Below are 25,234 nucleotides of genomic sequence, written 5' to 3' on the forward strand. Positions count from 1 at the left end.
CCACTTTTTGAACTAAAGTACAATTTAAGACAGAATATGTTGTGAAAATGTTGTATTGTGCATTAATAGTTACCTATATTATTTTAGTCTATGATATTTAGTCGTAATAAATATATCGTTTTCTGTTTAAAATATATGTTTAATATAATCTTCAGTTGATTTGTTGTATATCCGCGCTCATTTCATCATAGGAAACTAGAGAAGGTGAATCTGAGCTTCAACTTTGACCTTTAGGTGTTGTTTTTCTGCTCATCAGCAAGACTAAACTACATTTCCCATAGCGCTTCCGTCTCTCGGAACTACACTTCCCATCATGCAACAGCAGCGCGATCTTGAGCGTCAGAGGAGCCCGTGGAAAGTCAGTCAGTCAGTCATATAAATGAATCATAATAACGCTGGAATAAGCGCATAACGGCCGCGTGTTTTACTGTAAATAGTAACGGCAAATGGACGCGGTTTGCTGAGGCGCGTCTGGTGTGAGTGTGTGACGGTAACGGTGTTGTGAGGCGCGGGTTGGGTCGCTCGGTGAGGCCGGTGTGTGTGTGTGAATGACGGGAGTGTCTGTGATCATGATCTAACGTTAGAATAGTCGGTGTTTTTCTCTGCTCGTGTGTGTTTCTCGCGCTCTGATGATCCGCTCGGTGTTGCTGCGCGCGCTCGCGGCTCGCCCGCCGTCCGCTCCGGTTCCCGGTCACCTGCACAGATGTTTGCTCGGGACTCACCGGCGGAAAATTAAACCCGAACAGCTGGAGTTACCGAACCAGACGCGGGAGTTCGTGTACAGCCTGAGCCCGGAGACCCGGAGCCGCCTCCTGAAGGAGCTGCAGACCTTCGAGTCCAAGACGGAAGGTAAATTAACGGGCATAGATTACTATGGTAAAGCCCTGAAGTGATGTAAAGTTAGGATTATATAACAAAGTGACGACTTGTGACACGCTACCCATATTGTTCACCATGCTAACGTTACTCTGAATATTGGGATGATGTGAATTAGCACGCAAGTATGACTTTAAAACAGCTTTAGCACTATTTAAAGTCCACATGAAATCAAAACTAACCATTATGGATTCTGTTAGCTCACACTGCCAACAACTCATCTGTGCAGGTCATTAAGAAAAACAAAATAGTTTGCCCTTCTAATCTTTAATTGAAGTCTGAACATGCTCTTCTGTTTGTTTTATGTTAAATTCTCAGAATACCTCTGTATTGGGCGTGGTTAACATACTTAACCACGCCCCTTAAACTGTCAACAATCAGAAATGGTGAAGAGGAGGAGGAGTCTGTTAGGTTGGAATAGCTCTTAACCCTTTTCCCCATATTTCTAAATAAAAGGCCTGCTTTATTACATCCAATCAGCTTGCAGTACAAAAAACAAACCACGCCCACTGTTGTCTTATTCAATATTCTATTTGTCAAACTGTGCTTCAATACAAAAATAAAAACAAACAGTTGCAGCATCCGGACTTTAAAGTTCCCGCGAAGTGTTTTTGCAATTTTTAGTTACTGTTTGACATAATCTCAACTGAAATATAAATATAATAGCCCCTCCCCTTTTTTCAACAGCGAAAAGCATCAAAGTCCCTCTAAGGCAAGTCATTTCACTTGGCGGCCATTTTTGAAATGCCTCTCGGCAAGGATTGCTTGCGCATTCTGTTTGAATGGTTTGAATCATATCCAAAACTACTAGCCAAGCTTACGATTACCTTTCATTTTACGAGTTAAACAACAACTGTCTCTCTAGTTTCATTTCTAAATGTTCGTATCATACAAAATCTACAGAAACTCACGTCTGGTCCAAGCCCCTCCCCCAGAGAATTTTCACTCTATTGCGATCGCTGATTGGCTCCTGTACTAGAAGGCGGGCTTTATTTGCCATATAGTGATTGCTGATTGGCTCCTGTACTAGAGGGCGGGGCTTCACTCGCCATATTGACAGTTACACTTGTACTCATTCAGTAAATGACCTGTCTTGTGTATTCTATAGTCTTTGATCCAACGGACATTAAAGCTCCCGTGAAATGTTCCTGCATTTTTTCATTCAATGTCTGACGTAATCTCAACCAAAATATGAAGGCCCCTCCCCTTTTTATCACAGCTCTTAGCGAGAATGGTTGAGATCAAGCACACCAAATGAAAAGCCAATCAGAAGAAGGGATGAGGCATGAAAGGCTACTAGAGAGCATTTGATTGGTCAGAAGATTTGATGTATGAGGAGACCCGAAAAAAAAGCTTGATCCATTTAGGTGGAAGAGACAAACTGTAAACTGTAGATGTTTATATCAGGTTTATATCTGCTACATGAGAATTTTGTCTGTTGTGTAGACACTAGATTATAGAGATCCTAACATCCAAACATTTTATTTTACGTTCATGGGACCTTTAACGTTTGACTGATCAGTGGTGTATTTTAATAATCGTTGTCTGCTAATGTGATTTCTCTATATAGAATACTTGTGTTTTGAAGGAGAAAGTCAGAATGTGTGATTTTAAACCAACTTTAAACCCTGAGTGTGTATGAGCACAGTGAGAGTTCAGTATCTCACAGCAGCCTGAGGTGTCCTAACCCAAACTTAACCAGACTTGTTGACCAGATAACCACCCGCTGGCTTAACCATTCACCATCTGATGCCAGCAGTACATGTGTATGTGGTGTCAGTGCTGAGTTTGGCTAAAGGTGTGCTCTGGGGCTGCACAATATATGGTTCAGGGTTCATACTGGAGCTTTGACATGGCATTTTCCAGGCCTGGAAAAGTTTTGGAAAAACAGAAAAACCCACAAAGTTTTGGAAAATTCATGGAATTTTAGTAGTAAAAATGTGTATGAACCCTGCTGGATGGATATCACAGTCACATCACAGGATCTGCAGTGTTGAGTCTGGATTATAGTTGATCATCTGCGTGTGTTTTTGAGGATTTTAAAAACACTCCAGCATGAGAAATTGTACTGTTTGTAACCTTAATAATGATTCATTTTATTTCTGAAATGAGGATAATGTATTTTACACTTGATTATCAAATCACCCAAAGCATTCTGCTGTGTTGTGTTCTGATGTGGTGTTTGTCTGTTGTAGCTGTGAAATATCTCTAATCATTCAGCGGAGTGATATGGATCTGTAATGCACTGTAAACCTGCCGGAACTACTTTAGCTGTGCCTGACTATAACCAAACACCTGAGAATTAATCCACAATTAATCCAAAAAAGATGGCGATCTCGATTCGACCCCCTAGACGATCTTAATCCAGCATTTCTACAATTCTGCCAATCATATTTTCAAGTTCAGGAGAGAAGCAAAGGCGGCCGCACGAGTCTTTTCAGTGTTTTACATACATTGCTCAGCGACTTGGACACCTCCAAATGATGTAAAAGTGTCACATACTGTATTTATAAGGTATAATTCACCTATAAGTGTCATTTCTGTCTTAATATAATGCTGTGTTTGGGAAATCACGTGACGTGAGCTGCTATCACAGAGAGTCTAATGATAGACGCGCACACATTACTTTAGTGAACAGAACCTGCATATGTTGTGAGTAACAGGTAATACAGATGTCAATAATCTTGAGTTTGTGTGAGTTTGAGAGCCGCGTGTGATGTATGAACAGCACTTAGCAATAAAAATGAAACCAAAAGTGTGCAGATCATTTAAATGATCTTATAGCATTATAGAGTTATGACTGCGACAAACATCTGATATTGATTTTCTTTCATAGCGAACACACAGCTGTGCATGAGAATAAATGTTTACACTGTCAGTATAACCACTCTAGCCTATATAATGTTGACTTTAGCAGTGAATTAAAGGATCTAATAATGTTCTCAATGACTGCAAGCATACCTCAAACACAATTCAACATCAGAATAGTATAAGTAGAATAGAATTATTTAAAGAAACCAGTAGACCTGCACATATTATTATTATTGTTGTTTTACCATGTGTTTGAGAAAAACAATAATAATATCCAACTCATATTAACCTTTATTTTACATCTTTATTTAAGCAAAACAATCTCCATTCTCATTTTAGCCAGAATCCTGCAGCTCTGCTGAGAATGACCATCAGCCAATCAGAATCCAGCGTTTAGCAGAGCTGTAGTGTAAAAGCAGTAGACAGACAGTACTGCTGATGATTATACTGTGCTCAGTGTGGAGCCGTGTCAGAGTTCAGCTTGAACATGTTTGGACTCTGTCCTTCAGCATGTAAAGGTCAGCGGAGAAGAGAGAATAGAAATATTCAGCTTGCTGAGATAAATCATGGAGAACACGGACACTGTTCCTGTCTCATCCTGCACACAATATTAATAACGTTTTTTAAATAAACCGTGGCTCAGTTGTGTTGCACTGTCGCCTCACAGCAAGAAGGTCTCTGGTTTGAGTCTCGGCTGGGTCAGTTGGTGTTTCTGTGTGGAGTTTGCATGTTCTCCCCGTGTTGGTGTGGGTTTCCTCCGGGTGCTCCGGTTTCCCCCACAGTCCAAACACATGCGCTATAGGGGAACTGATCAACTAAACTGGGCGTAGTTTATGAGTGTGTGGGTGTTTCCCAGTACTGGGTTGCAGCTGGAAGGGCATCTGCTGTGTAAAACATCTGTTGGGATAGTTGGTGGTTCATTCCGCTGTGGTGACCCCTGATAAATAAGTCACTAAGCTGAAGGAAAATGAATAAATGACTATATTTGAATAATAATGCTCATGGTGGATTTGTGTGACCTGATTTACCAGATGATAAACTGATTATTTATAAATGCACATTTTGGCTGAATTCATCTTTCACATTCTGTTATAACAGCATGAAGAGTTCAGATGCAAAATCCTCTTAGTGCCATATGAAGTTTTCTTCTAAAATAATTTTTTTTGAGACTGCTATATTTATGTTCACTAATTTGCATTAAAAATAACGAAACTAACTAATATTATTGAAATAAAAAGAAAATTACTCCACTTACACATAGTAGCCTGAGAAAAATACTAATGTTAGGATAAAAATACAGAAGTTTTTGCATCTGAACTCTTCATATATTAATCCACCACTGCATGTGTGTGTGTGTGTGTATGTTGAGTGATGATGAGCATCAGCTGATGTTCCTCAGGCGCTGGTTGATGATGTCATGTGACTGGTGTGACCTCTGAGAAACTGCAGATTCAGGAGAAAACACACAGACCTGATCAAATCCCTGAGCTGAAGCTCATCTGAACAGGGCAGAGGAAAACAAGAGTACACTGACGTGATATTTAGTGTTTAATTAAAGCTCTAATGAGAGTTTTGCAGATTAGGAAAGAATTCACTCGCAGAGTCTCGCTGTGTTCGCATGAGTTATGTCAAATATTAAGCTGATATTATAGTTCATATTCTTGTGTATTTTAAAGCACTTTTTTTGTAAATGTAATTTGATGCAGACCCAAAGTGGGATGCCTTTGACACACACACACACACACACACTCACACACACGCTCAGGTTTCCTCCTCATGTGCTGGTTGTGTGTCCTGCAGTGTTTATGTTTGTGTGTTCGTGAAGCTGCTGTTGCTATGGTGCTTGTGGTGATGCAAGTCATGTGATTACTTTCACAAGTATGCTGTGTGTGCATTTCTCCAAGTGTGTGTGTAGGGTGTACACATATATGTGTGTGTGCAAGGGTATATATAAATATGCGTGTGTGCATGGGTGTTTCCATGAGTATATATATGTGTATGTGTTTGTGTTTGTGTGTGCATCTGACCTTCTCTCGTCCACTAGTGTGTTTCCACTCACTCCAGAATATAATGATTCAGATCTTCTGTCTGTCACTCAAACTGGATATTCTGGATTGTGTGTGTGTGTGTGTGTGTGTGTGTGTGTGTGTGTGTGTGTGTGTGTGTGTGTGTGTGTGTGTGTGTGTGTGTGTGTGTGTGTGTGTGTGTGTGTGTGTGTGTGTGTTCACTATAGACGTGATCAGGGCTCTGTCCACTTCTCATCTCTGATACAGCTCTCTCTAGTGTGCACTGTAGTGTAGTGTGTTCTATCGTTTAGTTTGTAGTGCAGTGTACTGTAGTTTGGACTATTGTATTTAATGTAACCTATAGTATAGTGTGTAGTCCGGTTTGTAATCTGTAGTGTACATTAATGCAGTGTAGTGTAGTGTAGTATACATATAGTGTACATTATAGGCCATGGTGTAGTTTGTACAGTGTAGTGTGTATTAAAATCTGTAGTGGGCACTATAGTCTGAGGTGTACTGTGGACTGTAGTGAGCACTGTATTCTGTGGTGTAGAATTACTCAGTGAAGGCTAGTGAATCTGGTCTAGTCTGCTTCAGTGTTGTGGATTCAGAGATGAGGCCTGTTCAGCAACTCGAGCACAGTTTGAGAGCATAAGCATACTTCAAGCTCACATGAAGAATCAGTATTCACCGCATCATTTAAAATCTGTGTTTTATGTGTTGACATGATTATATGTTGTTTATTTCTCCAGCGGGTGAGCGAAAATGATTTCTGCTGTAGTGTTCTCGAGTGACGAAGTGTATGTGTGTGTGTGTGTGTGTGTGTGTGTGTGTGTGTTTCAGACTCTGGTGAAGCGTCTCGGCTGACGGCTGCTCAGCTCAGATACAGTGAGTTCATCTCTCCTATCATCATCATCATCATCATCATCATGATCATCATGATTATATCTGAGGTCAATGTGTGTGTGTGTTTCTCTGTCTGCAGTTCTCCTGCACAACGCCATTCCCTTCATCGGCTTCGGCTTCCTGGACAACGCCATCATGATCGCCGCTGTACGTCACATCCACACTAGAACACTACTGAGAGAACACACTAGAACACTACTGAGAGAACACTCTAGAACACTACTGAGAGAACACACTAGAACACTACTGAGAGAACACACTAGAACACTACACACACTAGAACACTACTGAGAGAACACACTAGAACACTACTGAGAGAACACACTAGAACACTACTGAGAGAACACACTAGAACACTACTGAGAGAACACACTTGAACACTACTGAGAGAACACACTAGAACACTACTGAGAGAACACACTAGAACACTACTGAGAGAACACACTAGAACACTACTGAGAGAACACACTAGAACACTACTGAGAGAACACACTAGAACACTACTGAGAGAACACACTAGAACACTACTGAGAGAACACACTTGAACACTACTGAGAGAACACACTAGAACACTACTGAGAGAACACACTTGAACACTACTGAGAGAACACACTAGAACACTACTGAGAGAACACACTTGAACACTACTGAGAGAACACACTAGAACACTACTGAGAGAACACACTTGAACACTACTGAGAGAACACACTAGAACACTACTGAGAGAACACACTTGAACACTACTGAGAGAACACACTAGAACACTACTGAGAGAACATGGATATACCACACTAGAACACTACTAAGAAAACACTAGAACACTATACTACACTGAAACTATTACTAAGTGAACACTGATATACCACACTAGAACACTACTGAGAAAACACACTAGAACACTATACTACACTGAAAGTACTACTGAGTGGTATACTGGTATACTACATTGTAATTCTACTGAGAGAACACTGATATATTACACTGGAACACTACTTGGTGAACACTGATATACACACACTAGAACACTACTGGGGGTACACTAGTGTACAGCACGCTCCCTCTCTCACATGAGCTTCTACAGTTGGTCTTTTGTCTTATTGTGTTTCTCTTCTGATGATGTGTGTTGTGCTGTTTTTTAAGGGCACTCAGATTGAACTGTCTATCGGATTGACACTAGGAATATCCACTATGGCAGGTACTGGGAAACACACACACACTCACTCTCACATACATTTGCACTCTCACTCTCATGCAGACACTTTCTCTCTCACTCTCACACACACACACACACACACACACACACACACACACACACACGCACACGCACCCAGTAGATCACGCTGATTTCAGTGTTTGTGCTGTTTCAGCTGCGGCTCTGGGGAATCTGGTGTCAGATCTGGCTGGACTCGGGTAAACAACTCTAATACTGTGTGTGTTTGACTGCTCTGTGTGTGTTTGAGTGTGATTAAGTGCTTTCAGTGTGTGTGTGCAAGCAAATAAATGTGTGTGTTCATGTCTGAGTGCTTTGAGTGTGTGTGCAGTTTTGAGTGCTGTGTGTTTGTATTTGTCTGTGTGCTTTGAGTGTATCTGTGCAAGTGAAAGCGTGTGTGTGGGTGTGTGTGTGTGTGCGTGTGTGCACATCTGAGTGAGTGAAGTTGTATATATGTGCATGTGTGTGTATTTGTGTGTGTTTGAGCGTGCATGTGTTTTTTTTGTGTGTGTTTAACCTCGTCTGTGTGTGTGTGCAGTTTAGCAGGTTATGTGGAGGCTCTGGCGGTGCGTTTAGGGATGCAGATTCCTGATTTGAGCCCCAGACAGGTGGACATGTGGCAGACCAGAGTCTCCTCACACATGGTGAGAGTCTCTGGAGTTTAAATGATCATTTATTTGATATTGTCTTGTCAGCAAGTAAATGATTACTGATTTAAATATGAAATGTCGTCATATCAGTCTTATGTTTATTTAAATTAATATTCAATTATTTTAGCTGTCATTGGTTTCAGAAAAATATTTATTAAAATTTGAAAATGTCATTTATTAAATATTAAATGTAAAATTTGGTGCATTTTAATTCTTGTAGAATGCAAATAATATACTGATGTCATAAAAAAATTAATAATCACTTTATCGACTATATTGATTTAAATGTGTGTGTGTGTGTGTGTGTGTGCGCAGGGTAAAGCCATCGGCGTGGCCATCGGGTGTATTCTGGGAATGTTCCCGCTGCTCTTCTTAAGCGATGAGGAAGACAAGAAACCCAAGAAAGACTCAAACTGACCTGCTTTTCACAGGCATGACAGAAACTGCATTTGTTTTGCCAAAGCGTCTGAAGAAAATCATGCAAAAGAACAAACGTGCACACGGTAAACCGCATCACAACGAAAAAATAACATTAAACAGTAGAGAGTAGCAAAAAACCTTAGCGAGTAGTTAAACGTTTAATCTAGCGATGAAGAGTAGATGTGTTATGCGCATGAGTTTGCTTTACGTTCCTCTTATAAACACTATTTTAACGGCCCGATCACACTGAAAATGATAACGTTTTTATAATGCTGAGGATTGACATTTAATTTTTTCAGCTGATGAATGATAAAAGCACTGACAGCCAATCAGAATCGGCGATTAACATTTAAAAAGACGGAACATCTTTAGGCTGTTTACAGCTGGTCACTTTGTGCGTTTATTTCTGATCGAATAGCTATCTGATGGATTATGTGGTCAAGTATACATGGAAACGTAAATTGGCGTAACCTTAAATTAGCATATTACGTGAGATTTGAAGATCTGCCGATATATTCGTTTAGCGGAGACGCATTTATGTGGTCATGTGTAAATGAAAACGTTGATCAACGTTAATCAATGTTACCTAGTAAAATTTGCATATAGCATGCGATTTGAAGATCCTGCACAATATCAGTTTAGCAGAGACGCATATTTACATGGTCAAGTGTAAAGGGAAACCTTAATTGACAAAACCTAGTTGAATTAGCATATTACGTGAGATTTGAAGATATTGGTTTAGCGGAGTCATGTTTATCAGGTCAAGTGTATATGGAAATGTTAATTGACGTAACATAGGTAAATATGCATATAGCATGCGATTTGAAGATCCTTCGCTATATCGGTTTAACAAAAAAGGATTTATGTGGTCAGTTGTAAACGGAAACGTTAATCGACGTAACCTAGTTAAATTAGCATATTGAAGGATTTGAAGATCCGGCACTATGTTGCTTTAGTGGAGATATATTTGTGGTTGAGTGTAAATGGACACATTATTTGAGGATAATCGACATAACCTAATTAAATTTGCGTATAGGGCAGGATTAGAAGATTTCTTACTATATCGGTTTAGCTGAGACTCAATAAAGACACATGAGTCTCTTAAAGAGTAGAGACACATTTATGTGGTCAAGCATGAACTGAAACATAATTCACGTAACATGATTAAATACGCATATAGCACGCGATTTGAAGATCCTGCTCTATATCGGTTTAATGAAGAAGGATTTAAGTGGTCAAGTGTAAATGGAAACGTTAATCGACATAACCTGGTTAAATTAGCATATTACATGAGATTTGACAATTAGACACTGTATTGGTTTTGCGGGGACGCGTTTATGTGGTTGAGTGTAAATGGAAAGTTAATCGACGTTAAGTGACGTAACCTAGTTAAATTTGCATTTAAGTTGCGATTTGATGATCCTGCACTTTACCGATTTAGTGGAGATGCATTTATGCGGTAAATGGAAACATCAAATGACGTAAATAACGTTGCCTGGTTAAATTTCCATATGAAAACGTTAATTGGCGTCAACCGATGTATCCTAGTTAAATTCGCATATAGCACGCAATTTGAATATGTGATATCGGTTTAACAGAGATACATTTATGTGGTCAAGTGTAAATAGAAAACGTTAATCGACGTAACCTAGTGAAATTTGCATAATATGTGCGATTTGAAGATTCTGCGCAATATTGGTTTAGCGGAGACGCATTTATGTGGTTGAGAGAAAATGGAAACATCAAATGAAGCTAATCGATGTTACCTAAATTTGCGTAATATGCAGGATTTGAATGAATTATGTCCATTTAACAGAGACGCATTTATGTGGTCAAGTGTAAATGAAAGAATGAACGCATGAAGTGAGCATCTGTAAAATCTTAATAATGCGCATCCGCTAGTGTACACGCACATGTAGTCAGCATTGTAGTGCTCATTATTGATGTGAACGGGCCCCTTTTTGACTTTATAGTTTGATCTCTCTTGTATTTATATTGATTCTTGCTCTTTAGTTCGAGCAGCATGTTTTTCTGTAGACTTAGTGAAGGTTATGAAGTATTATTTTCATATCATCTGCTCAACTTAACGAACATGCTAACATCTTTGAGCTGTTTTTAGTGTCAGTAATGTTGGACTGTAACTGGAATGGCTGTAGTTATATTGTGAACAGAACAAGCGGTCTCTTTCTCCATGTGTGGATGGACACCATCTCCCATGATGCACCTGTCCTGATAAACCTGCAGGTGTAGACGGAGGTACGGCTGCAGAAATGTGTCGAACACAAGCAGAACAAATGCCATAGCGTTAGCTCCGATTGATTGTTTTCTGACAGTCGTATTGGATGATGGAGTTGTATATAAATATTAATAGCTCACACTTATTTTACTTGACATGGAAGTAGTATTTATTTATATTTAGTTGAAGTATTGATTGAACTAAAACTTTACGATAACTAAAATGAATTTATTTCAACTATTGACAGCATTTCACGTTGTTTTTAAGCACTAAGTTGTTTTAAGTTCATCATTTGAGTTCACTTTATTCAAATATATTAAGTAAAAATAAAATGACGTTTATTAAAAAAACAATATTAGTATTTCAAGAAAATATTGGACAAAAATGACATTTTATACATTTTCATAAATCATATTTATTTTTTGCAAATATACTCTTCAATGCACAACAAAAACATGATTTATGAAAATACGTAGAAACAGTTTTTGCTAATAAATTTGTGTATTAATATTGTTGTTATTAAAAATGTTTCCTGCATTTCTCATTAACAAAAACTAAACACTAAACTATAACCTATTTCCGTTTAATATCTTGCCAATGTTTTGTTTATTTAAAGTACTAAAGCAAGAATAAAACGCTTATTTTTGTTTCAGCAAGATCCCAGAATTTTGTTTTATTTTGCGTTTGTCACATAATTAAAAGTAAATAAACTAAAAAAATGTCTTTTTTAATTTTAGCTAATTGCTCAAATTTCTCATTTGAATAAATTTAACGTAATATAACAATTTATTAAAATAAATACAATGAGAAATCTTTGCAGCTGGCTGAATCGTCTTAAGCTTTTTGTTTTTTATTTGCGATATCAGACAACATTACTAATTTACATTCAGTAAAAGTACTCAAATTAATAATAAATCAATCAATAAATCAGTACAATTAAAAATAAATCAAGACATTCGAATAAAGCAACAACAACATAATCAAACATTTAATCACAACTAAATTAAAAACAAGATCTAATTGGAAACATCAGAGCTTGTAAAAGACGAGTTGGCTGTTTATTAATGTTAATATATATTCATATACAGATGATCATCTCTCATGCTGATTTGCTGATATCTGACAGAAATACCTCTGGGTTCATCTTTATGTTTGTTGTGTAATGATTAGCTAACTTATGGGGAATATATATACATATATATATAAACAAATACGCCCAAGAAATGCAGTACTTATTTAGCATATCATTATTAGACACTATGCATTCAAATATTCGTGTATATAATTCTTGCACAGCCGTCTCTGGTGGTCTACTGCAGCTGGAAATATTTTACAGTATTTTGCAAATTATTTTTGTGAAACTACATGGAATATTTGTACTTTTTATACCATCATTTGTCACTCCACAGAAGTGAAAACTCTTCAAGCACATGACTCTGAGTATGGTTTAACTGTGTAAATGTTCTGAATGTACGTTTATTTGGTGAACATGAAGCTCTAAATGTTATTCTGGTTGCCTTTTGTTTTATTTGTAACTCACATTGATTTGGTTTCGGTTATTGGCAGCAGGTTCTCTTTATATTGAGTGCTGTTTAAATTAATTATAGGTGACACTTTAGTATAATGACAACATGAACTAACAACAAACAGCTGTATTTTTAATTAACACAGAGTAATAAACACTGCAACCTATGCATTTCTCATTGTTTGTTACTGCAGTAAAGTATTACCTATTATGAATGCAACACACACACACACACACACACACACACACACTGCAGATGATCTTAATAAAACGCCTTTATTGACAGTATAAAAACACTGCATTATTATGATTATATACAGTCTAGGTGTGTTCAGTCTCTAATTCTGAACTCTGACGGACAAATCAAACACAACAGATGCTAATGGGCGAGTTAAGGCGGGTTAACCAAACTTTGCATGTTTGTGTGCATAAATAAACACATCGATCAGCTAAACACCTCTGGAACGCACACAGAACATCTCGGTTTTCTTTTTTAACGAGTGCTTCCAGAATATTTTCAGTACTGCTACATATGTGGATCATTAGTGGACAAATGAACACTGATCTCCGCTGATATATCTACATTCTTAAAAATAAAGGTTCTCTATTGGCATTGTTGAAGAATCTTTCAGATCCGGAGGAGAAAAACACACGTTTTTTGATTGATTATTTACATATTTGGCTGCATCTCACGTGACTAGAATTCTTCTTTTTGTTAATTTAAATAGAAAAACACATTAACTGAATGACCTGTTAGATTTTAAAAATATCCGACTGAAGGCCCTGATGGAGAAAGATCATGTACATGACAGAATAAGTAGACGTGGCTTGTTATTTGAAGTGTAGAAATACTTTCTGGTTTATTATCTCTGGTTAATTTCGGGTTTTGTGTCAAGCCTCGTGCACACCAGGATGTGGATCTCTCTTGCTTATCGCCAGTACTTTTCTAGACATTTTTTTGCCAAATCAGTTTCCACTGTTAATGAAAAACAGAAATACTCCAGTACACAAGGTGGCGCTGCGCAACTTTACTGTTCAGACACTCGCTTGCTGCGCAGAAGTCGTCACTCTCAGAACTTCTCCTTGCGTATTTATAGCATACATTTTTCCTCTTCTGTTTATCCTCCTCAACTACAGCACACAAACACGTGCACTAAAGTTGGCGGTAAAATGTTAAAGCGGTAAAAGTAAGTGATAAAACATCATGAAAGAAAATGACATGATGTAAATCCTCTTTAATCAGCTCGGCTAGAGTGTTTTTTGCTTAAACGCCACCAAGTGTTTTTATACTGTACCTTCAACAGCTCAATGCACGACAAAAGCAGCAATCTCATTGGTCCACCAGTTTTTAACGCAGCGCATCAAACTTATAATAAAAATGAGGCAGAAACATATTTACATATTAAATGTCACTTTACGTTTGTCTTGCGCATCAGTGTGCACGCACACATCAGCATCAGTTAAGTCACGATCTGCCAAACATGCCATAATCCTCGGTGTGCACGAGTTGATGGTGCAAAACTCCCTGCACAGATTTCCATCATGTTCCAGCTGGTAAACCACGATCGCCACACAGGTTTAAAAGTGCTTCTAATACTGACAAAAGACAAGGAACCTGATGTTACATGCAGAAATTCACTAATCTGACCACACCCTAAATGTGGTTCTTTTATCAGGTTGATTGTTTGGCCAACCAATAAAGGTTCTTCTATGGCAGAGTTGTTCAAACTTGTTCCTGGAAAACCACTGTGACCTGGAGAGATTAGCTCTCACCCTAATTAAACACAGCAAGACGAGGGCTTCAGATTCACTAAAGGGTCCTGGTATACTTCAGACAAATCTATTTAAATGCCAGTGTGTGAGTCTTTAAATCTCTCCTGCGAGAGATCGTACAGGTGCAGATATATCCGCACCAGCTCTGCTACTCCACCCTCCAGTGTGTTCAAGCTTGCTGTGTTTGATTTTGTTCTGCTGTCTGACCTCTGTAGATATGAGATACAAATTAATCGCAAGTCAAAGAAGTTTACAACCACTAACTGTGTAATCATCACAGACCAATGGGAGCTCTATAGTTTTAGGAGCCAAAATGAACTCCCCCAGACTCAAACTGAACTTCGTTTTGGCCAGATTTTGTTGGAATGAGGTCAATTCAAGACATTCTGCTTTTCTGTTTGAAGTAGACCATGGTATTAATGCTGGGTTGGCCACACTTTGTTCTGACGGGCCGTCTCCTGCAGAGTTTACCTCCAACCCCAACTAGACACACTTGAACCAGCTAATTAAGATCTTAATAGTCATACTTGAAGCTTTCAGATAGATGTGTTTAGGTTAGATGCAGGACCGTGGCATTTCCAGGACAATTTGGAACCCCTTGAGCTAGACCACAGGTGTCAAACTCAGTTCCTGGAGGGCCGCAGCTCTGCACAGTTTAGTACCAACCCTGATTAAATACACCTGATCAAACTAATTGAGTCCTTCAGGCTTGTTTGAAACCTACAGGTAAGTGTGTTGGAGCAGGGTTGGAACTAAACTGTGCAGGGCTTCGGCCCTCCAGGAATTGAGTTTGACACCCCTGAGCTAGTCTATACTGGAATCTCCAGAGAGGTGTTTCTAGAGCTGGGGTACCCAAATTCAGTTCTGGGGGGCCCGTGTCCTGCAGAGTTTACCTCCAACCCCACTAAGAAACTCCTGAACCAGCTAATCAAGCAGTTACTGGGAACACTAGAAACCTCCAGAGAGGTGTGTTGAGGAAAGTTTTAGATAAACTATGGGGACAGCGGCCCTCCAGCACTGAGTTTGGGCACCCTTGAACAAGACCAAACTGGAATCTTCCCGGCAGGTGTGTTGATGGTAGTTGGAGCTAAAGTCTCCAGGACATCAACCCTTCAGGTCTGGGTTTGGCACCTCTGCTCTTTAAGCTGGTTCGAGCAAACTCTGCAGAACAGTCATGGTGGATCCCGTTAAACACTACTCTACTAGAAGGTGATTTTTCTATCTAGGGTCCCCCTTGATTAGCTTAAGTTCTGCTCACGGTGTGCAATTTCAGACATGATTTGGTTGTACAAATTAGGCAAATCCTGAAAGCTTGCTGTAATTCTAGGCTAAGATCTGTGCTCTCTGATCATTGGCTTGACATGTTCACCTACAGCCTCTTGATGGTCGTTGCCATCAGATTTTCCCTCTGAAGGAGTTCAGGCAGATTCAGAAGATTTTAGATCTATCGTTTAGGATTGTTAAAAACTGCACAGCGTGAGCCGGATTTAAGTGCCCAAAAAGTCACTGCCCCCCTATTAAAAGCAAGATCAGACACCCTGTTCTGTCAGTGCTTTATAAGCCCGTGGAACCTTTACTTTTAAGAGTGCATTTCCTCTTCCTGTAACGAATAGTCGTCCTGCTCCACCTTCACTTGTCCGGCTCCGTCTGCATCCTCCTGCTGGCCACCAGACTCTGCACTGGTCTCGGGCGTCCGCTGGCAGCGTGCCTGATGCTTGAGGAAACTGTCCCTCCAGACGATCTTCTTTCCGCAGACGCTGCACTCGTACGGCCGCAGGCCTCCGTGTGTCTTGACGTGTTTAGTCAGGTGGTGCTTCATCTTGAAGCTCTTGGAGCAGACGGGGCAGCTGAACGGTCGCAGGTTCAGATGCTGCATTTTGACGTGGCGGTCGCGCATGCTCTTCAGCGTGTACGCTTTGCCGCAGTGACAGAAGTGGACTTTAGGCGTTGCAGAGAGAGGAGAGCACGGGGAGGACGAGGACGACTGCGAGACCCAGGACAGCTCGGACGGCAGCAGGGGGCGCTGTGAAATCTGCCCCGTTGCCTTCTCAATTTCATCATAGGTCTCGAAGGAGAGATCCGTTTTGTCGTCCTCGTCCAGCACTTTGTCATCTAGCGGCCATTCGGTGACGCTCTGCCACAGTCCATCTGTCTCCTGCAGCGACTCCCTGCTCTCGCTTTCTCTGAGGCTGCCGTCCGGCTCGGCGACTCCTGAGAGAACACAAGAGCAGACAACAACAGTCAGAAACACCTCAGTGCTGCGCCGGCCATGTTTCCCCGGTGGACGGCAGCTAAACGGCAGTGATGAAGAAGCTCCACTCACCGGCCTGGTGCTCCTCATTCTTCACCCTCACTCTGTCCTCCTGCGAGGGTTCTCCCACTCCTTCATCCGCCTCCATCCTCCGCTGCTCCTCCTCTTCTTTTGCTCCGCGTAGGCGAACTCTTATTCGGTGCCTCGCGGCGAAATCTAACTCTGGCGGGCTGACGAGTGACGGCAGAGGCGCAGCGCTGCATCCATGAACGCCTGCTGCATTTGAGCCGCATTCGGAATCCGGCCGCAGGGGGAACGTCAGGGTGCTTCGACTCCACCGGTTCTGCTGAGGACGCCTCCATGTGGCCAGCGGTGGCAGTGCGCTGTGTGGTCTTTTCTCCAGAGTTTGTTCGGTCGTTGCGTCCTCTGGATCGGCGAAGCAGCAGTCTGAGCTACTGGGCGACTGGTGACTAGACGAGGTGGCGCCGCCGGGGCTGATCTGCGCTAGGGGTCGCGACCTCTTGAGGATATCCGTGCACTTGTCTACGATGTGCCACATCTGCAGGAAGCTGGCCACAGTGACATAGTTGATGATGTCGTCACGCACTATGCTGAGCTGGCCGGTGTATGCAGAGTTTAAAACACTCTCGAAGGCCAGAGGGTCCATGACGGAGGGCAGAGACACTGTGGTGACGTTCTTAAGCAGAACCTGCCAACAGCAGAACCGCAGTGTCAAGAACTAATCCAGATCAAGCTACGATGCTTCTACTTTGCTTTTACTCTGGTAATGCATGCTATTGAGTTTATTCTGCAATGCGGAAGTGCGCGTGTTTTAGAACTTTCGATTCAATCGCCTGTTGAAGAAATTAATATGAATAATATACAGCTGAAAACGGTCAAACTACTCGCTCTACAAACAAGTGCGTTCATGACTATGAGACAATATATCAATTTGCAACATCAAGCAGCTGTTTTTAACATCTTAATATATGTTAATATTTTAATGATTATACTAAAACGAACAGGTAGTAGATATTTTTTGGAAAACTATGATTGGTTGTTGTAATTTTCCTCTCTCGACTCAACTAGCCAATGGCAGAACATCATCTGTGGGGGCGGGGTTAAAGATAGTATGGCCGTCTCTTATTGATTAAATCTGGAAAACACAATATAATTCATCACACATTTCTGCGATATGACTGTTGCATTGACTATTATTGCGATAACGATGAGTTTTCCATATATTGCGCAGCTCCACTGCACTAGTATGCCACGCTTACTATGTTTTACAGCACATTTCTGAGTTAGATATAATATAGTTATTCATACACTCATGCAGTTTTTAACTTAACATTTAATCAAACACCTGCTGCGCTTCTGTTTTTACACGATGAGCTTAATCACGCAGTGAGGGTGGATAGTCATGCTACATTCCCTCATAAGATCAGTTTGTAAATAACAAACGTTAGCATTGTATTTCCTCTTTATTTCCCACTCTGTGCACTGCGAGCTGTTCAGCAACAGACAACCAATCAAACTGCTTCATTGTGTGCCTCATTAACATATTTGTGCAGCCGCAAAAACTCCCGCATAAACGTATAGTACTTTTGAAACGCACTATAGTAAAGTGTATTATACTGTATATATTAAAATATCTACAACTCTTTGGTAATGAATGCTCTGATATACTGTAGAGTAACTGCAGTGAACTGATGGACTTTAATAGATACTGTAGTATACTTTAGTTTTTACTGCAGTAAACCGCGGTGTATTGTAGTATAATATACCCTATAGTACAGTATTGACTGTTACCATAGTAACTAGAATCACCACAGCAGATTAATTACTATAGTTGTTGTGTTACCATAGCAACTGTAGAATCACAACAACAGATTAAATACTATAGTTGTGTTACCATAGCAACTGTAGAATCACAACAACAGATTAAATACTATAGTTGTTGTGTTACCATAGCAACTGTAGAATCACAACAACAGATTAAATACTATAGTTGTTGTGTTACCATAGCAACTGTAGAATCACTACAACAGATTAAATACTATAGTTGCGGTGTTACCATGGCAACTGCAGAATCACAACAGTTTTAGTTACTATAGTTGTTGTTACCATAGTAACTGTAGAATCATCACAATGGATTGAATCAAGTGCTTTACTATAGTATGGGTCAAAACACTGGCGTTTACTATATATTATTTTTTCATGTGGGTTGTTAATACTTTTTTTTAATGACCAATTTTAAAGGTGTAGTTCACCCAAAAAATGTAATTTACTCACTATTTAATGACCCACGAGTAGTTCAAAAGCTTTACAAGTTTATATTTTTAAGTAAGATGTTGTATATATTGTATTATACACACCGACTTCCACAGTAGGAAAAACAAATTCTATGACAGTCAAATGGTTGCAGGTGTCCAACATTTTTCTAAATATCTTCTTTTGTGTTCATGGAGTAAACTATCCCTTTAAGAAGTATTTTAATATCTAAATTAAACCACAGTAGTCATTTGTAGAAGCAGGCACCGTAGCATCTTTGGCTGTCAATCAAACTTGGGTCATTAATATGCAGATGAGCGTGCTTGTGAATATGCAGATGAGTGGAGAATCACCTGGTCATGGAAGTAAGGTGAGGAGGCGGCCAGGACACAGCGGTGTGCCCGGAACACCTGTCCCTGCACCTGGATGGACAGGTCGCACAGCTGGCCCTCCTCCCGCTGCCGGTTCAGGTTCTCCAGCACGGAGGCGCGGGCGCTTGGGAAACACACCTGCAGAACCGGGCCAGGCGGAGCGCTGGAGCGGCCGAACATCTGCTCCATCCTGCGGGCACAGAACACACAGAGACCTGCTGATCTCACCGGCTGCAGAATCTGAGGTAAAGTTGAGTTTATAGTCAGACAGTGGTGGAAAGAGGACTGATAATCACACTCCGCTAAAATAACATTACTAAGCCCACCCAAACATGTGTCTGTTGCACATATGTAAAGTATGAGTAAGAGTAGCCCTCCTAAAATACTCAAGAGCATTGCGCTGTGAAAGGCTGATGCATTTACATGCTGTGTGTGTGTGTGTGTGTGTGTGTGTGTGTGTGTGTGTGTGTGTTCTCTGTAGTGCATTCAGTGATTGTGTATGGCCATGTGCAGATTTCAGTCATCATTCAGTGGGCATCACACTTCTATATCCCCTAGATCTGGGCTGCCCAAACCTTTTTCTTATAAAGGGCCAAACACCAGACCTGATTGAGGGATGTGGGCCAAATATAGACCAAACCCAATACATCACATCGTAGAACATTACATTTGCATGGGTAATTTCCTCATTTATTCACTAATATTAAAAAATAACATGAAAACATTGCTTTAAACCATATTAACTAATGCAGTCTCATTTAAAACATTTTACAACGAACTTATTCCAGCAAAATCAGGATCTCATTTACACCACAGTGGAGTTCAGTGCTGAAACACTAGACTCGCTGAGGTCCTATGCATTGCTTTTTGTCAAGAGACATTTTTTACATTTTAAAAGTCTGATTCATTTACAACATTTAACTAGATTCTTAAAGTTTGAGAACAAACTTTGAGGCTGGCTTGTGAAAGCCTGACGGTAATAGTTTATTTAAACAGTTTTAAAAAGTATGATAGATAGATAGATAGATAGATAGATAGATAGATAGATAGATAGATAGATAGATAGATAGATAGATAGATAGATAGATAGATAGATAGATGTTGTTAGCATGATTCTAGCATGAATTAGCATAATGTTAGCATGATTCTAGCATGAATTAGCATGTTGTTAGCATGATTGTAGCATGAATTAGCATGTTGTTAGCATGATTTTAGCATGATTTAGCATGTTGTTAGCATGATTCTAGCATGATTTAGCATGTTGTTAGCACGATTCTAGCATGAATTAGCATGTTACTAGCATGATTCTAGCATGAATTAGCATGTTGTTAGCATGATTCTAGCATGAATTAGCATGTTACTAGCATGATTCTAGTAGGAATTAGCATGTTACTAGCACGATTCTAGCATGAATTAGCATGTTACTAGCATGATTCTAGCATGAATTAGCATGTACCTAGCATGATTTTAACATGAATTAGCATGTTACTAGCATGATTTTAGCATGAATTAGCACGATTCTAGCATGAATTAGCATGTTGTTAGCATGATTCTAGCATGAATTAGCATGTTACTAGCATGATTCTAGCATGAATTATCATGTTGTTAGCATGATTCTAGCATGAATTAGTATGTTACTAGCATGATTCTAGCATGAATTAGCATGTTGTTAGCTTGATTCTAGCATGAATTAGCATGTTACTAGCATGATTCTAGCATGAATTAGCATGTTACTAGCACGATTCTAGCATGAATTAGCATGTTACTAGCATGATTCTAGCATGAATTATCATGTTGTTAGCATGATTCTAGCATGAATTAGTATGTTACTAGCATGATTCTAGCATGAATTAGCATGTTACTAGCATGATTCTAGCATGAATTAGCATGTTGTTAGCACGATTCTAGCATGAATTAGCATTTGACTAGCATGATTCTAGCATGAATTAGCATGTGACTAGCATGATTTTAGCATGAATTAGCATGTTGTTAGCATGATTCTAGGATGAATTAGCATGTTACTAGCATGATTCTAGCATGAATTAGCATGTTGTTAGCATGATTCTAAGATGAATTAGCATGCTACTAGCATGATTCTAGCACAAATTAGCATGTTGTTAGCATGATTCTAACATGAATTACCATGTTACTAGCATGATTCTAGCATGAATTAGCATGTTGTTAGCATGATTCTAGCATGAATTAGCATGTGACTAGCATGATTCTAGCATGAATTAGCATGTTGTTAGCATGATTCTAGTATGAATTAGCATGTGACTGGCATGATTCTAGCATGAATTAGCATGTGACTAGCATGATTCTTGCATGAATTAGCATGTAACTAGCATGATTCTAGCATGAATTAGCATGTTGTTAGCATGATGGATGGATAGAGGTAGATAGATAGATAGATAGATAGATAGATAGATAGATAGATAGATAGATAGATAGATAGATAGATAGATAGATAGATAGATAGATAGATAGTTAGAGATAGATAGATAGATAGATAGATAGATAGATAGATAGATAGATAGATAGATAGATAGATAGATAGATAGATAGATAGAGGTAGATAGGTAGATACACAGATAGATAGATAGATAGATAGATAGATAGATAGATAGATAGATAGATAGATAGATAGATAGATAGATAGATAGATAGATAGATAGATAGATAGATAGATAGATAGATAGTTAGAGATAGATAGATAGATAGTTAGAGATAGATAGATAGATAGATAGTTAGAGATAGATAGATAGATAGATAGATAGATAGATAGATAGATAGATAGATAGATAGATAGATAGTTAGAGATAGATAGATAGATAGATAGATAGATAGATAGATAGATAGATAGATAGATAGATAGATAGATAGATAGATAGAGTGCGAGCATAAGTCAAACAAGCCAACCCCCGCCTCTCTACCATGTTCTGATGCTGAGATATAGCTGCTGTTATATCGTTGCTAGGTTAGTCTGTTTTGTTGCTATGGAGTTGATTGACAGCTTAGACTGATGATGTATCAAAGCTTCTTGCCAGTATGAACAGTTAAAAACAACCCCCATGTCTCTATCACACTGCAGCATGACAATATCAGTCTGAACCTCTTTAATTGCAGTCTATGGGACAGTTGCTAGGGTGCAGTATCTGGTTGTTAGGGTGTGGCTAGAAAGTTAAAAGGCCATCGGTGATTGGCTGCTGGCTAGACTGAGTTAAATAAGCTCAGCCATTAGTCTGTAGGACAGTCTGATGCAGAGTTATGAGCTCACAAAGTTTGATCCCATGTAAAGTCAATGAGAGTCTTTTGCAATGGAAGTCTATGGGACAGTTTCTAGGGTCCAAAAGTGGTTGCTAGGGCGTGGCCAGAAAGTTTAAAGGTGATCAGTCATTGGCAGTTTGATAGTCTAAGTTAAATGAGCCCAGTTAGAAGTCTGTGTGACATTCTGATGCGGAGTTATGAGGTCACAAAGTTTGATCCAATGTTACGTCTATGGGATTTTTCCGACGGTCCCGGGACGTTTTTCGGGAAACCGAAAGTCGGATCAGTCGGAAAGGATATAGCAACTCGAGTCAGAATAGTTCGGAGGTCTGACCCGAGTTTGATGGTCATAGCTTGAAAGGTCTAGGTGGAGATAGAGTTTAATTTTTAGTCTCAGAAGAAGAATAATAATATAAATAATAATAATAATAATAATAAGTTTAATAGGATAACAGTAGTCTGGCTTGCTACACAAGCCAGCCTAATTAAAGCATTTCATTCCAGGGTTTTTTTTTGTAGCTCAGCAATGAAACAAACAAACAAAGGATTATGTTCAAATGGAAATGATGATCTCTGTCAAAGACATTCACCCCAACCTAGCACAAGACAGAATTACTGTAGTTGTTGTTACCATGGCAACTGTAGAATCACCACAACAGATCAATTACTGTAGTTGTTGTTACCATAGCAACAGTAGAATCACCACAACAGATCAACTACTGTAGTTGTTGTTACCATGGCAACTGTAGAATCACCACAACAGATCAATTACTGTAGTTGTGTTACCATAGCAACAGTAGAATCACCACAACAGATCAACTACTGTAGTTGTTGTGTTACCATAGCAACTGCAGAATCACCACAACAGATCAATTACTGTAGTTGTTGTGTTACCATAGCAACTGTGGAATCACCAAAACAGATCAATTACTGTAGTTGTTATTACCATGGCAACTGTAGAATCACCACAACAGATCAATTACTGTAGTTGTTGTTACCATAGCAACAGTAGAATCACCACAACAGATCAACTACTGTAGTTGTTGTGTTACCATAGCAACTGCAGAATCACCACGACAGATCAATTACTGTAGTCGTTGTGTTACCATAGCAACTGCAGAATCACCACGACAGATCAATTACTGTAGTCGTGTGTTTTCATTTTAGCTGTTCGATGTTGATCTTCAATAAATAATCAGTGTGTGTTTCCTTCAATTATTGTAAAATTTAACATTTGTCTGTAAACTATGACAAAAAACACAAATAAATAAAATAATCGTTGATTAATCGTAATCGAGTTAAAGGCCAGCCATAATCTTGAGGTTGTTCCGTATGATGCAGTTTGATTGGATACCGATACAGCACTAAAGATGAACTCAAGTAAAAGTACACGTTTTTATAAACACTTCCAGAGAAAACCTCCTCAACAGTCATGTGAGTGTGTGTATTCCCACAGCATGCTATAGTTTGTATTGTGCACCATGCTACTCTGAATATTGGGTTTGAAATGGCAGGTATTTATGACTTCAGAACAACATTAGAGACTGTGGACCATGCACATTACATTAGTCAGTCTGAATGTGTGAATATTAAACCAGCCTCATCCTAATGCTCAATCTGGCAACTTATAGAGCAGGCGTAGCGCATCATGTCAGCTTCAGATGAGCAGCAGAACCGCCACCTTCAATATTTAAATGAGTTTTAAAATGAAGCTGTTTATTAGAGCTGTAGCTCATCACATCTGAAGGTGACACGATGTGCTGGCCCTGTCTGTACACCCTTATTTCAGCTTATAGTTCACTTCTGGCGGACATCAAGGCTGATATGATGCTCGAGCCCTGAACATGACAGATGCAGAGCCTCCATTAGCACAACCAGAGGTAGCAGAGAGCGTCAGAACACCACACAGCCACACCACACACGATCACTCCCTCCACATGACACCCAAACATGCTGATCCATCGCGCTATCATCAATAATACAGCGTATTGATCATCATGAGTCCCGCAGATGTGATGATTATGATGTGTGTTTACAGGAACATGCGACACAGCTCCGCTCGAGCGCCGCTCCGCCATCCGCGCGCAACACACACACTGCACTGCGCGGATACTGCGCTCATTTACACATGATCAACTACACATCCGCGATATGAAACCAAATATCAACATATTTATAATCTCACCTGCGTTCACCGTGATGGAGCTCTGCGGAACAGCGAGACAGACACGCCCCCTTCCGGAAGACACGCCCTGTTAGGAACTAAATAACGAACATTACGTATTTGTGTTTTTTAAATGTGTTTTCTACAGATCGACAGATATATGGAGTAATATTATTATTATTAATATATTAGTGATCTGCCGTCATCTTTGTATAAATGTTTTGTTTTTTGAGTGTAGTAATAATTAAAACTAGACTCTAATACGTAACGGCTGAATAAACGGCACGTGTGTGTGTGTGTGTGTGTTTAATGCATTTTAATGTAAAATATGCTGCAGGTTCATCTGTACAGCGTGTGTAGGACAGTGTGTGCCTGATACTGTTAGCCAATCCCGCTGCAAAGAAGGTCGAGCTCATGAATATTAATTAGGCCATGACGCAAGACGCTTTTGCGCGATGCGTGTGCGTGTATTATTAATATTCATGAGCTGTGCT

At 39.7% G+C, this 25,234-nt stretch overlaps 2 protein-coding genes across 2 annotated transcripts; one reads left to right on the top strand and one right to left on the bottom strand.

Annotated features, from left to right (window-relative positions):
* Positions 1 to 603: 603 nt before the first annotated feature.
* On the top strand, positions 604 to 8,924 carry tmem65 (transmembrane protein 65). The gene is given in 7 exon segments (NM_001128812.1): positions 604 to 849; positions 6,537 to 6,581; positions 6,679 to 6,746; positions 7,740 to 7,794; positions 7,967 to 8,009; positions 8,348 to 8,453; positions 8,775 to 8,924. Coding segments are annotated over 7 exon segments (639 nt in total). The 5' UTR covers positions 604 to 629; the 3' UTR covers positions 8,877 to 8,924.
* A 3,973-nt stretch (positions 8,925 to 12,897) lies between these two features.
* zbtb22a (zinc finger and BTB domain containing 22a) lies at positions 12,898 to 24,815 on the bottom strand. Its single transcript, XM_009293916.5, has 4 exons — positions 24,762 to 24,815; positions 19,292 to 19,499; positions 16,737 to 17,373; positions 12,898 to 16,624 (listed from the first exon to the last, which is right to left on the bottom strand). Exons 2-4 carry the CDS (start codon positions 19,496 to 19,498, stop codon positions 15,993 to 15,995), a joined length of 1,476 nt encoding a protein of 491 aa, XP_009292191.2. The 5' UTR covers position 19,499; positions 24,762 to 24,815; the 3' UTR covers positions 12,898 to 15,992.
* Between the last annotated feature and the right edge of the window lie 419 nt (positions 24,816 to 25,234).

Source organism: Danio rerio, chromosome 19 (genome assembly GCF_049306965.1).
Source record: "Danio rerio strain Tuebingen ecotype United States chromosome 19, GRCz12tu, whole genome shotgun sequence".
In the NCBI taxonomy this organism is placed as follows: domain Eukaryota; kingdom Metazoa; phylum Chordata; class Actinopteri; order Cypriniformes; family Danionidae; genus Danio; species Danio rerio.

Coding starts and splice junctions, on each gene's coding strand:
- zbtb22a (XM_009293916.5), bottom strand. CDS start 19,498: ATGGAGCAGATGTTCGGCCGCTCCAGCGCTCCGCCTGGCCCGGTTCTG. Junction 17,374..19,291: donor CACCTTACTTCCATGACCAG/GTGATTCTCCAC, acceptor TGCTGTTGGCAG/GTTCTGCTTAAGAACGTCAC. Junction 16,625..16,736: donor GAATGAGGAGCACCAGGCCG/GTGAGTGGAGCT, acceptor GTGTTCTCTCAG/GAGTCGCCGAGCCGGACGGC.